The 14,045-nt window shown below is 37.9% G+C and overlaps 1 protein-coding gene across 1 annotated transcript in view; it reads right to left on the reverse strand.

Moving 5' to 3' along the window:
- DGKD (diacylglycerol kinase delta) overlaps positions 1 to 14,045 on the reverse strand; it is a 1,200,459-nt gene that overhangs the window by 109,329 nt on the left and 1,077,085 nt on the right. Inside the window, exon 26 of the mRNA XM_044070581.1 lies at positions 6,658 to 6,750. Coding sequence (XP_043926516.1) covers positions 6,658 to 6,750 — 93 coding nt within the window. The remainder of the gene's footprint in view (positions 1 to 6,657; positions 6,751 to 14,045) is intronic.

The following is a 14,045-nucleotide window of genomic DNA, read 5'->3' on the forward strand; positions in this document are numbered from 1 at the left end:
TATGTGAAAGTAAGGGTCACTTACATTATTACTGTTAAGGCACTGTGGTGAAATAATATGTGGCTGTAAGACACGTACCGTGTAAAGTTTTTACTGGTGTCATTATATTTACGTAACTCCTTTATTGTCAAAGGTGGTGTTGCTCTCTGTTAACATCAAGTTTAAGCACAATGTTATGGTCATTATACCTTTCGCTTTCTTCACAATCAGACATTAAAACTGTGCACAGAATATGGTAAATTGTTTTCCAAGAGGTGCAACAGGTTCTATGTGATTAAATAACTACTGGTTGCTTTCAATGTTGAATAATCTCTGATGTGACTTCATTGTGAAGACAGTGTATGTGTATTACAGTACAAATATAGCACATTAATTGCCCTTTTTATAGTCTGATGTTGTGTACTGTCAGTTTGCAACAAGTTGAAATACATTGGTCATTAAATCTTTGACTTTTTTCATAATTAAAAACAGATCACTGCTATGGCTTACTGTGGGGCTAAAGTTTGTTACTGTGGCCATGTTTCATAATCAAAGGGGGTGTACTATTTATAAGCAGCAAGCTGAAATATGTCATATTTCTTTACTTTGTGGGAGGTAAGTAGTAGGTTGTATGTGAAAGCAAAGGGCAGTTACATGATTACTATTAAATAATCACTGCTACGGCTCATTGTTGAAGCAGTACATGTATCTGACAGTAATAAGTTGAAGTGCCATCTCTGAAGAAAGCACATTTCACTGACAAGGTTCGTCTCTGAAAGAAGCTGAAGACAGTGTTTACTGTATTTTAACTAGCACAAGGCAGATACTCTCAAAGTACAGCATATAAACAATATTAAGACTGTAGCCTTTCCTCGTATATTCAAATGCTAATACTCTTTTTAAAGGTGCTGAGCTGTGTGGAAGAATTTCTTGCAGGCAGATTAATAATGTACTGTTACTTTACTTACAAACATACATCTGCAAAACAATTAAATAAGATAGTCAACACTGTGCATGCTGATCAATACTGAAATGGTTCACCAATAATGCTAGAACTGTACAGAACGCTAGCCTAATTAGGTAGTCACAGCAGTATCAGTATACTGAAAACAGTACTCAGATGTAGCTGAAGCTGAAAGCAGTCCTCCTGCTGTATGTAGAAACTAATTTCTCCTTAAAGCCTTAGCAAAGAGAAGTCAACGGAACTGATGCACAACTTGCATGGGATATTATATGGAAAAAAGTAGGACTTCAGAGTGTGTGTGTGTGTGTGTTCATGCAAGAAGACAGAGAATAATGGACATTTTAAAAGTTCTTAACATTAATAAAACTGTAAAAAGGATTGTCTGATGACACTATGATTTGAACAGAGAAACAGTGTGTGAAACTGTACGTAATTATTACTTATAAAAACATTTAATTTCTCCAAACTTAAAAATTCAAGAAGAAAAGATATGATTAATAAAAAATGAAAATGGTGAGGTAACTAACCCAGACAAACAAATAACTCCAAAATGAGAAGAAAATGGAAGAGTAAGACGTGCACATTTTCAAGAAGGCTGGGAATGAAATTTGTAGTGATGTAAGTATGCCTTCTGTGCAAAAAAGCTTTTAGTTAGAAAAGGGTAGACAGCTTAAAGAAACATTTTAACAATATATACAGTGAATTTTACAGCAAGTTTCCTGTTGAAGGCAAAAGTCATGTCAGTGAATGCAAATCTTAAAACAGCATTTCATAATCAGAAGGCCAGGCTGAAGCAGCATTTTTAATGGACATAAATGGTATTGACAGACAGATACAAAGTATCCTGGAGTTTACAGATTGACAGTGAAAAAACGATCCTGCAAAAAAATGCAGAATTTGTGGCTAGGCCACAGAATCGATCATCACAGATTACCAGCAAATTTAAACAGCAGCTTCCTATCCACTTGAAAGACAAACTGCATTTTCCTTGGCAGTACATGACTCAACTGATCTTACTGACACAGCACTGTTAATCTTTTGGAATCGTGCAAACCCTGCAATCTTAAAATCCACAAAGAAAACTTTGCACTTTGTGGAGTGCAAGGGAGAAACATGTGGAAAGATGTATCTGAACGTTTTCTTGAAAAGTGAAAAAACATGTCCTCTACTTGGAAAAAAATACTTGAACAGTATAAAGCACTTGTCAGACCAGTGTGATTTTCATTTTTCTGGGATATAACTACTCATCTCAATGATCCAAACATGAACCTCAATTGAAAGAGCAGTTAATAAATGAGCAAATGCTGCTCATTCAAGAATTCAAGGAGCGGAACAATTTGATGCATCTTGAAAGCATGGATAGATGTTTCATAACTATGGTGAAGTGTCAGCTCTACATACATGTGATCTGTTCCACTTTAACACTGCTTGCAAGGTTGGATGAAATTAATGCCTAGAATATATATATATGCACAAAGTCCTCATTAGACAAGAAGCAAAATAAATCAACATTTGTGTTACTGCACATGGGTCTAAGCTCCATCTACTGACAAAGGCATTGTGTTGGCATATAACTCAGAAATGAGATTTAGTGAAATCCTTGAGGTTAGGACAGCTTTCTTGAGTATGTTTTTCACTTAAGTATCTTATTAGAATTCCATTTTTTATGTAAATTGCCTTTTGGAAAATGACATATGGAAACTTGTAAACATCTAGCAAATCTACACCTCCAGGTGGGTTTTGCTGCCTAAGTCTGGTGCCATACCCTTTTTCCAACTGGGAGCTATCAGACCTCTCCTCATGCAGGCTGCTGAAATGGTTGTCCAAAATAAGTGTGCACAAAGCCCTCATCAGACAAGAAGTAATATTTAAATTTCAATAGCGAAGACAATATTTCTGTTATGCATACAGGTTGAAGCATGCAGTCCATATTTAGCCATGTAAATCAGGATGGAGAAGCAGAGATGTCAATGGAGAAAGAATAGTACTCTTGCCCGAGTTTTGTACTAGAGTATCTTATTAGAATTTCATGATTTTATTGTGGTACTGTAAATCCAGCATTTCAGAGGATGTTTGTTGTCACATTCCAGCACTATACTTGGTTTCCATGTTGGGGCTACCTGAAATATGCTATAAAGGATGGGTGTAAATAATGTCCAAAATATGTATGTACTAAGTATTCATTAAGTAAGAACAAAACCCCTACATATGTTAAACCAGAAAAATAGGTTTTACTTGTAAAATGTCATGACTACAATGCCATGCTTTCATTTTTGCTAATGTTAGATGTCCCAGCAATTAATGTTGTGGGGTAAATTCAGTGTATGGCTGTAATGAAACTCTTAAGTACCAAACAGTGATCTATTATTTATTTGCTTACTTATTTCTGCAGCCAATCATTCAATTGTTACTCCCTGAAAGTCAAAAATTGATAATGAAATCTCAAAGGCAGACTGAAACATGGACTTTTATACATAAGCATAACATCAGTATGTTTACAGCCACAGTCTGACATTTTGAGTTGCAATCAGTTTACATGTGGGATGTTGTTTTGAACTTTTGTTCACTATGCAGGTCTGTCTGGGGTGTTGCCTTGATTTTTGGTGTTGCTTTGAATTTCTGTTCTGCATGCAGAACACAATAATGGCTTACAATATTTTTTGTATCAAACTGTCATTAGATTATATGTAAAAGTCTGACTTCACCAGAAAAAACGTCAGCTGTAACATGCGTCTACAAAGCCATGTCGTCAAGTACTGTTTGGTTAAATTCAGAGGTGTACCACACTGGAAGCACTGTAGTAAGAACTGCAATTGTGTGGATGTTTTCTAGCTGAAGACCTTTATGTTAGTGCCTGAAAGTTTCATAATGAAATATCAAAAGGGGGGGTGCATATACAGTCTCTCAAAGACAGGAGCCAGAGAATTTATTTCATAAACCTTTACTGACAGTAAGATTCTTTAAATGCCTAGAATTACTGAATTTTTAGTACATCAGAACTACAAATCCTATTTAATTCTCCTAAATTCATAACTTTTGCTACTGGACTTATGACTTCCACCTCCCTCATTTAGACTCTCTTTGACTAAACTACTTTACATAAAACTAAAGTTGTGAATACGATTCCATAGCTGAAAACATTAGCTTAGTACATTTTACAGGTAGGGTCACACTATATAACTATTTTGTTATTTCTAAGTATTAACAGCAGCATTAAACAGCCATTTGGGTGATGTGTTTTTGGAATATGGCTAACTAAAAGCATATAGTTTGCATTTTTCAGGCTGACAAACTCAATTTACACTGAAATCCTATCACTGTGTTTTGAAGAAATAAAAAAAAACAAAAAAACAAAAAAAACAACACTTTTTTCCTAAGGAAAAGTGGTACTTTCTATAAATAAATACGTATGTATACCGGAGATATACATATATATATATATATATATATATATCTATATATATAGCTATATAGCTATATATATATATATATATATATCTATATCTATATATATAGCTATATATATATATATATATATATATATATATATATATATATATATATATATATATATATATATATATATATATATATATGCACACACATATATGCATGTATGTTGCATCCTCTGAAAGGCATATATATTTGAGATTCTGTTGTTGGCTTTTCATAAAAGCTATTAAGCTTGTCATGAAAATTTCAAAATAATATATTGAACAGTGGAGAGATACTGTCATTTAAATGTAGGACGAATTCAGATCAGAAGAGCCTCTGTAAATGATGGTACAACATTTACAAAACAGTCAGCTAAAAACAAATGTGCAGCTTTCTTTTTTCCTCAATAAAAAAAAAAAAATATATACATATATATATATATATATATATATATATATATATATACACACACACACACACACACACACACACACACATAGTCAGTGTGCTTCTAGACCTAAAAAATGCATGTGTTTCTGCATAAAAGTGCTTTACTCTTTGTACATGCTAGGGCATAAAAACTAAATAAAATGTATTTTTTCATGAAAAATCAAGCTGTAATAGCAAATTTGTCTTTAAGGGTAGCAGGGCAGTCTAACAATGTTTATCTATTATTATGCCAGTAACACTGCCTGACAATTTAATGAATAAAGTTTTTATATGCTAACAGCAAAAACAGCCACAGTTAGCAATTTAGGGATATTCATTTTGAAAATGATTAGCAATTAAGGAGTTAACAATTTTTCATTTTTGTTAAACAAACGTATGGGACAGGGTATACACAAGAAGCACTATCAAGCAGAAACTTTACAAGAGTACAACTTAATTTTTAAACAAAAAAAAATAAAATTTGCATGCATTTCTAAGAAATAACACAACTCTAGTAATAGTAGCAATACTCAGAATTTTCTGACATTCCATGACACACAAAGTGAATTAGGAAAAATTCAGGACTGAAATTGAATCTTGACAGGGCAAAGATAAGTAGGAGCAGTAATACAATTACAAGGTTACAAGATTTCACATATAATAAACATATACTTTGCTGGTTAAAAGGAGTCTGTCAGACATGTAGACTGGCAAAGAAGCTGCTGCTACATATGCGCTAAAGATAAGTAATGAATGTTAAAAGAGAAAATTAACTTGTGAACAGTGGGGCCAAAATGCAAGAGACTGTGACTGGATCATCAGTGGACTAAGTGTCCCTCAATGGTAGCAAGTAAAGAAAATATTTAACAGCAGCTCAGTAAGAATGGAGATATAGTCATCTAACAACTATAAAAACCGAGTCAAAGGAAATAAGTGACCATGGATGACTGATATCTCACAGGAAAACACTGAAGGAAGTAGAACACGACAGTGAGCAAGAAGAAGAAAATGGATAGGAGAAGAAAATACAACTGCAGAGAGAATTAAGACAAAAAGAATGGATAGAAATAATGCACAGAACATAGACCACCATAAAGTAAAAACAGATTTAAACTCTCTGCTGGTTAAAATCCCAAAATTAAAAAAATATACAACCAACTGATAGAATTATAGGGATCACAAAGACATTTGCTTAGTTTGCGGTTTACTGACTTCTTCAGAACAAAACAAGACATTGTTAAAAAACAATTAAATACACAATATCTGAAAAAAAACACCACAATGCTGTCATTTAATTTTGTGTATCGTAATTTTGGTGTGGCTAATTTTACTTTCTATTTGCTCTACTCAGGTTAATTTGAAAAAAAGGTTGTCCATACCTGCATTAAACAATGGCAAAGGTTATCAAGAAGGCAAATAAAATTGTTATGTATTAATTTTGATTTGTGGTTGCTTCCGAAATATGTGCACCTGACACTGCTTAAAACATGGATCTAAGCACTAAGTCAGTCTTTTACATATTCAGCTGGCATCTGTAAGGCCTGCTTATAAATGTTCTAATATTCTTTCTTGATGAAAGACAGCATTTGATATGTTAGATAAAATATTTAAGATCTGTTATTCTGTCCACATTATGAATGCTTAAATGCTGGAAAAAAAAAACAACACAATTTAGCTGCATATGCCTCTGTTGTGTTTATTCTGTCACAATCACCCACTAAGGTTCTGGACAGCTTCAAAAGCTAGCACTTTTTTAATGTTGAGTTTTTTGGTTACTTTATAAAGAAATGACCAAAAATAGCAAAAATGATAATATTGTACTGAGTGTCTACATAGTACATATTCCTTACCAGGGCCACTTTCCCATCCAAAAGAAGTTCTGTCTCCCTGTAGAGGGCTTTCATGTTGTTCACCATCTCTATAACGAGATTTCGGTTCAAGCCCTAAATTAAAAAAAAATAATACAAAAAAAGATTAACTACATAAAGGGGACAGAGGACAACTGCAGAAAAAGATGGCAGAAATAGTTGAGTGCATGTGCTGAAAAGAAAATATTGTACACGACAAACAAGACATGTCCTTACTGTTATCAACTGATGTGTGAGGAAGACTGGAATTTCCTCTTCTGTTATCCCCATAAGCCAACTCACATTCTTTACTGCACTCAGGGGAAAACATGCCCCCATCCAGCGTATGCCAGTGCTTCCACATGCCAGGTAAAAATAACGTGCTTAATCCCCGCTTTTCTTAGTTTAACCCCATTCATTCAGCAAGCATAAAAACAAAATAAAATATCAACATTATTTGGCGGAGAAATAAAAAGCCTTGACTATGGCTCAGGTGACCCACATTTGATTAGTGTGGCTTGAAGGGAGTGGCATGAAGCATGTCCTTTAGGTGTACACAAACCGCACAGATTTCCCTGGTGAACACTGGAGAAATTTAAAGAAGTGCCTGTCTTAGGAGATGGGAGTGTCTGCAGGCTTAAGCTGCTTGATCCTACTGAATCTCTTTTGCACAAATGCCTAATGGTGATATGTTTAAACTTGGGACTGAAACAAAACACCCCAATTTCAAAAAAATTCCCATCACCTGACTCAGCTGTTGGGAAATGAGCGAGTCCATGGGATGTCCACAGGAAGAACTGACGGTTAAAGATGAAAAAAAAAATATGTATTTGCCTGACTTGCAATGAATGCAGACTATAACCACTGATTTGACAGCAAAGCACAGAGAAAGAGAGATGAGCACTGACTCCTTCACAAAACAACTTATACGCTGAGTTTATACTGGTTGTAATTGATATTATAAAACTTCTTTAGTGGTCTTCCAGCTTGAAGGAACCCAAATCAATATAGTTAAGCTTCCTGGGAGGTGGAAGCTGGAAAAATGCCAAAAGGTGAAAGTTGAACATTGTTGTCTCAAAGGAACCAGAACCAATGGAGCCATAGTCTCAGCAATGATGGTTGTAGAAGATGTGGACTGATGAAATAAGACTACCACAAATATAACCATGATGGAAAGAACTGTGAAAGCTTGCAATGGAAGCAGACATGTCCCTGGTGGAGTGGCACTTAATAGCAGCATTTTCCAATAGGTGGTTTTGGTGACAAAACACACTGAATATGGCAATCCACTTAGGTTTGCTTAGCAACTGTACTCGTTTCCTTGCTCATCCCAATGACAAAGAGCTGTTTCATCTTCCTGACATCATGTACTCACATGACTTGAAACCTCTGCTGACTGTGCACATTTGGGATGTGAAGGGCTCTTTATCCACTACAACCTGGGGCTGTGATTAGCTGAATTGTACTGAAACAAGTTTTCTGCATAGGACCTAAAAGCCTAAAACTATACCACTCCTGGTCATCAAGGAATAAGAAGAATGAATTCTGGTGCTTCCTCATAGGATTTTTCAAAACAGAGAAGCACACAGAAAAAGGGAAGGCATTAAGGAAGTTTCTCTGTAAATATACAGCGAATGCATCCACCGTCAACAATCCCACCTGCCTTGCTGAAATGACCATGGGACTACATGTCTACTTCCACAAAGTCCTACCATCAGAAGACTATGACTCTATAGGACTCCTGAGTCTTTAAAACCAACGCAGAACTTTAGATGTAGGTCAAACAGTCTGTTAACAGGTTCACTTCTCCCAAAAACTGAATTGCTGTAAGAGTGGTACCACTCTTTAAGACCCACTGTCTAAAATACAATGACTCCCTGCAGTGGCGGCATAAGCATATGCCACCCTGCTTGGATGGAATTATTACTGGATCAGAGGCAGAGAAGCTCCGGACTCAACTACACTGCAGAGCCCACAAGGCAAGAAACACTACCTGTTTCACTAGATGGTTAATGTGGAGCCTCCTACTTTCTTGGAGAGTCCATTCCAAAGACCAGTAACAAAAGCATACTATCAGGAAAACACGTATAAACAACTAATGACTGTGAAGCCACTAACGTCTCACTATCCAGTGTTAACATGCATATCCCCCAGCAGGGAAACAACACAAGAAAGACTGAGGCCTCCACGAAGCCTAGAAGTTGAAGGAAGTTTTAAACTTTAATCATTTTTCGCACCCTTACCTAGGTTGCTAAAGTCATGCCCCTCTGTGCAGGCAGGAGCAACCAACAATGGACAGTATCCACCTCTGCCCGAATTAAGGCAATCATTTGATCTGGATTTAGTGAGGGTTTCTCCCAATTTATTTGAGATTAACTGATGCAGTCTATATTTAGATGAGGTGACCATGACCAGCAGTCCAACATACACTCTAAGACCTCCGTCACCACATTAAGCTCCTTGGTAAATATTTTCAGTGCACAGACCAAACAGCAGCACATTTTATTGAAAGTAGTAACCACCTAGAAGGATCAAAAGAAACCTGAATGGACCACACAATGATGATATACATGTCCACTGACATCAGCCAGATCCCCTATGGGGATACAGTCAAATCATAAAGCATTTGCTTCCAATGCCATTTGCTGGTAGAAAAATCACCAAAAGCACTTTCGGAGGTATCTGCGGTTGCAGTTTTTTCATTTTTGTGTGACCTCAGAGTAGATCTACATAAACTGGGGGTGTGAGGGGTGAAGCCTCTTGAAAAAAAAAAATTAAATTGGTGATTTTTTTCTGCCTAACAGCATTCAGTGTATGTGGTTTCAGTGACTCAACATGAATCTGTCCTAGGCCAGAAAGGGAATGACCCAATGGAGAGTCACCTTGTTGAATGTTACTTAATGTAACTGCTCACTACTGTTGCTGTTGTCCAGAAAGTGACAGAATCCTCCATCTCTTTACAAACTATCAAAATGCGAGGGTTAGAACCATAGTCTCCTAATGAAGAAGAGACCGCTTCTGCAGTCCTTTTGAGCAGTAAAGTTTGGACCTGTTCCAGGAGGACTGCAGAGACAGTTTGGTCCCTGAGGAGACCAAGTAGTGCTTGTGCATTCACATCTGTCAGTGTCAGTGTCACTTACATCAGACCAGGAACACTAAGATCAACCAACAGCAAATACCACTGTTTTACTGTGATTTTTGATAGTTTATGTTGAGCTCAAGTGCCAAGTTCATTGGCACCACAGTAAGCACTGCTACAAGATTCTTGTACAAATATTTATATCTTCCTAGGGCCCTATTAAAGAAGTCAGACTTTTTTGAGGTGGAAGCTGAGAATTATGCTCTAGCGAGGCACTTCCAAAAGCATTCTCAATGTCATGAATCTCCAGAGGAACAGCAGTGGGCATGGACTCTTCTAGCCAAGTAGTTCTTCAGTTTTGAGAGCCGGACAACTCCTTAACCTTAACACCCTACCAAAAGTGGCTCCCCCATAAGTAGTATGATCTCCTTGAAGGTGATGTCCTCAAGAAGCAGCTCTGAAGAAGAATAAAAAAAAGAAACAACCCTGAAGGTATGGTGTCTTCAGTATCTGTGCACAAGCCAACCAAAGACTGCAACTGGTCCACAAGATCCTCCTCCTCCAAATAAGAATTAGATAATCCCTTCTAGAGAAGGCCCTTTTCCCTTTTTATATCAGAGGAAGTAACAAAACTGGAGGGAGTAGAGGTCCGCAGAGGGAGAGGGGTAAGCCACTTCAAGACTGCTACATACTCTGCTACAAACTTCTCATAATTAAAACAAAGAAGGGGCCAAGGTATGTACCTACGCTGAGCCCGCAAATAGTCACATTTCATCAGTATTCTACCCTGGTAAACAAATAAAAATAACTATCAATAAAATATGTACCACTTGTGTAAACATCCAATAGCCAGATGTCAATGTCAGCAATGGCCTTGATAGTGTGGAAAAGGCTTGTGAAAAGGAGCAGAACCCACATCTAATGGATGATCTACCTGAACTATAGACATTTCTGGTGGACAAGTTCAATACCTTGTGACTAAACAGAAACCCTGCTCATAAGAAGAGATGGTATCCTTGCAGCTGCCTGGGAACTACCATGCAACTGTGGTGCAGTTGCAAAGTATCTGAAGTCTGGTCGGATTCAGTACTGGGAATGCACTGATCTGCCTCAAAGTGCTAACACAAGTTGGGGTGCCAATAACAAATGAAACATGACTGAGGGCAGATAAAGCCACAACTTTATATGATTGGCACCATACTCATACATGGCAATATCTCTAAGGACATGAGCTTCTTACCAAAAATTCTTGATCTCTACCTTCCTTAGTACAGCTGTCTAACAGCATTCATGGGAGATGAGCTGGTGCTGTTTGCCTAGGCAGAAAATATACTGCAAATGTCAGTGTTTTGTGGGAATCTGTATCCAACGGGTACATTTGTTGGCGATATTTTTTTCTAGCCATGTCTTGGGCCACATGCCTGATGAAATTCTGAAGAATGTAAATGTGATCCTTTAAACTGTGGAACTACAAAATCAAGAGCAAGTCTTGGGGTAACACAAATCACGTCCAACGTCCAAGACTGGAGTACCTCAAACTGTGCCCCCATGTCCAAGATACAGATATCAGAGTTAGAAGATACAAGTAGCAAGGATTACGGGAAATAGCCCCTACACATCAGGAGGCATGCTTTAAAGGTTTAACTATGAGCCATGGTCGTACAGCGGTAGCATTGTTGCCTCACATCAAGAGGTTCGCCTGTTTGATTCTCGGCTGGAGTGCCTTCTGTGTGGAGTCTGCATGTCCTCCCCATGGTCGAGTGGCCTCTGAAAGACATGCGTAAATGGGTGTGCCTTCGCTGAAGGTTGGGCATTGGGCTGGCAACTCAGCACCATAAAAATCGACTGCCAATCATTAGCAGACCGGAGTTCCGCTGTGGCGACCCCTAACTGGGAAAAGCCGAAAAGACAAACAATGAGTTTCAGAAATCCCTTCTTCATACTGAAAGCAAAGTTTAAGTTTTGAAGCATCAGGACTTGCAACATTGGGTCTAAAAAAAGACTCACAACTGAACAGGAAAGGAAGACACTAACACTTTTCTGGGGATTGAACCCAGGACTTCCCACATTCCTTGAAGATTTTACTGCCACTGGACCAAAAATGAATCTCAGAACAGTTTAGCACCTGGTGTCCACCTAGAGTTAATGTTTCTCATTTCAGCTAGGAAACCAATATGATGCTGATTTTTTTTAAAGACAAAAGCATCCACTGTGGTGCAAAGCAGTAACCTAGTAATGCATTTAAAGATGAACAGGGAAGAAAAAAATATTCTCCAAAATCATATCAGCTGCAAATAGTAATAGCAAAGTCCATACAACACAGAAGTCAAACAGAAAATAAAATATCCGAACAAGGGTACTTGATCTTTGAAGCAGCAAGAAAGGAATGCATGGACTCACAAGCAAGCAACTATACAGTCCTTGTGGTAAAAAAGTAACCGAACATGATGAAGGATGTGCTTCCCTTTAGAGTTGAGCAGCTATATGGCAAGGAAACCATTTCCACTTTGAGAATATCTGACTGCTATCCAGAAGTCAGGCCAGAAGGATTACAATTTGCCTTTAACTGATTCCCACATACTGAATTCTGCTGCAGCACGGATCCCCCATGATGAACACCAACTACTACTACTGTATGCTAACAGAAATTCTCTGAAGTGCAATGGGGATGGGGTTCCTTAACTTCAATGTCTCAGATACCTGTCACTCCTGTGCTTTCTGATGCTGAATGTTGAACATATCATACTTCCTTAGCCTTTGAAAACAATGTATAAAATAGGTTCTTGCAAGATCTTATCATAACAGCTGACACCTTACTTCTCACTGTGGCAATATTCTTTACGCTTGGTATAGCCTATTGAGGATAGCTGAACATTTATCCAGCATGCCAAAGCTTCTACATCCTCAGAGTGTCGCAAGTCAGACATATGTTCTATGTGCAAGTGGTGAGGTACATATGTGATGTACAATTGCTTAATCCTCAGAAATGAAGTGCCCCAGAAGAACCACAGCAATGCCAGAGGAAAGCAATATAACATACATCCAGGAAGGGAAGAAGAAGACCCCTCGGCCAAAAGAAAAACAACAGAAGGTGACAGGGGGTAGGAGTAATAGCGATCAGGAGGACATCTATTGTTGTGGCAAAATCTTACACAACTGTACTATATCCTTCTTTATCAGTGTTACTGTATTTTTCATTCTTGGGAGAAAATAAAAGCAACCAAAAAGTATGGGAAGAGGAAACCACAGAAGAGCTCTACAAAAACTTGAAGTATGGCCCTGGTAAGGCCCCCCAGTCCGAGGAATGACATCCAACTTGTGATGTCTAGTGAAAATGTGAACAGAACACCAAACAGCAGCTTCCAAGATGCATCTATTACTCACACATTTGAAAAAAAAAAAAAGAAGAGGCCACTACCCTGATACAATGAGCATGAACAGAAAAGGAAAGTTATTTGTCAGCAGAAATGGCAAACAAATGAACTTAAACAGATGAATATGTCAAGTCACACTGAGCAACTCACACAATTAAGAAAAGACCATAGGAATCCTGACAGAAAAAGGGTCCAGGTCATGCCTGAGACAGCAAATAGAAAATCTCTTCCATTTATCACAAATGATTTTCTAGCAGAGGGTTTTCTGGCCTCATGCAATACCCAAAGCATAGCCTCGGAAAATTGGTGCCTAAAAGATCCCTTGTCTTGTGTGAGAAGATCTATCCTGTGAGGTAACCTATGATGACTGCCCCTGGCCAGATGAAATAGAAGGGGGACCTGTGCTGTTTGGGCCAAGATGGAGTCACCAACAAGATTTTGGGCCTGTCCCACATGATCTTCTGCAGGACCTTTGTTCGTAGAAGAAGAGGACAGACATATATAACCTTTCCTATAGAAGGAAAAGACATGGCATCCGCTTTCCAAGCCACAGGACTCGGCACTTTAACAGAACTGGTGACGATGTCTCTTCAGATGGGAGGCAAAAAGATCTACCGCTGGAGTACCCCACCTATGTACAATGTCCAGAAACACCTCCCCATGAAGCATCTACTTGTGAAGATTTGTCCTGGACCTGCTTGAAGAGTTTGTCAAGAGATTGTGCTCTGAAGTAATGTAGACCACCTGAAAACCAAGTGATGGTGAACTGCAAAATACCTAGCCTGAAGAACCAGCCTGCAAAGAAGATAGACTTTTGTGCCCCTTGCTTGTTGATGTTCCACATGACTGTGATAATTGTCTGATAAATATTTAAATGACTTGGAACTCAAAGGGAGTGAAAAGCCCATTGAGCTAGAAGTAGAGTCCTCATTTCCTTG

This window comes from Protopterus annectens, chromosome 4.part1 (genome assembly GCF_019279795.1).
Source record: "Protopterus annectens isolate FY-2018-M chromosome 4.part1, PAN1.0, whole genome shotgun sequence".
Classification (NCBI taxonomy): Eukaryota; Metazoa; Chordata; order Ceratodontiformes; family Protopteridae; genus Protopterus; species Protopterus annectens.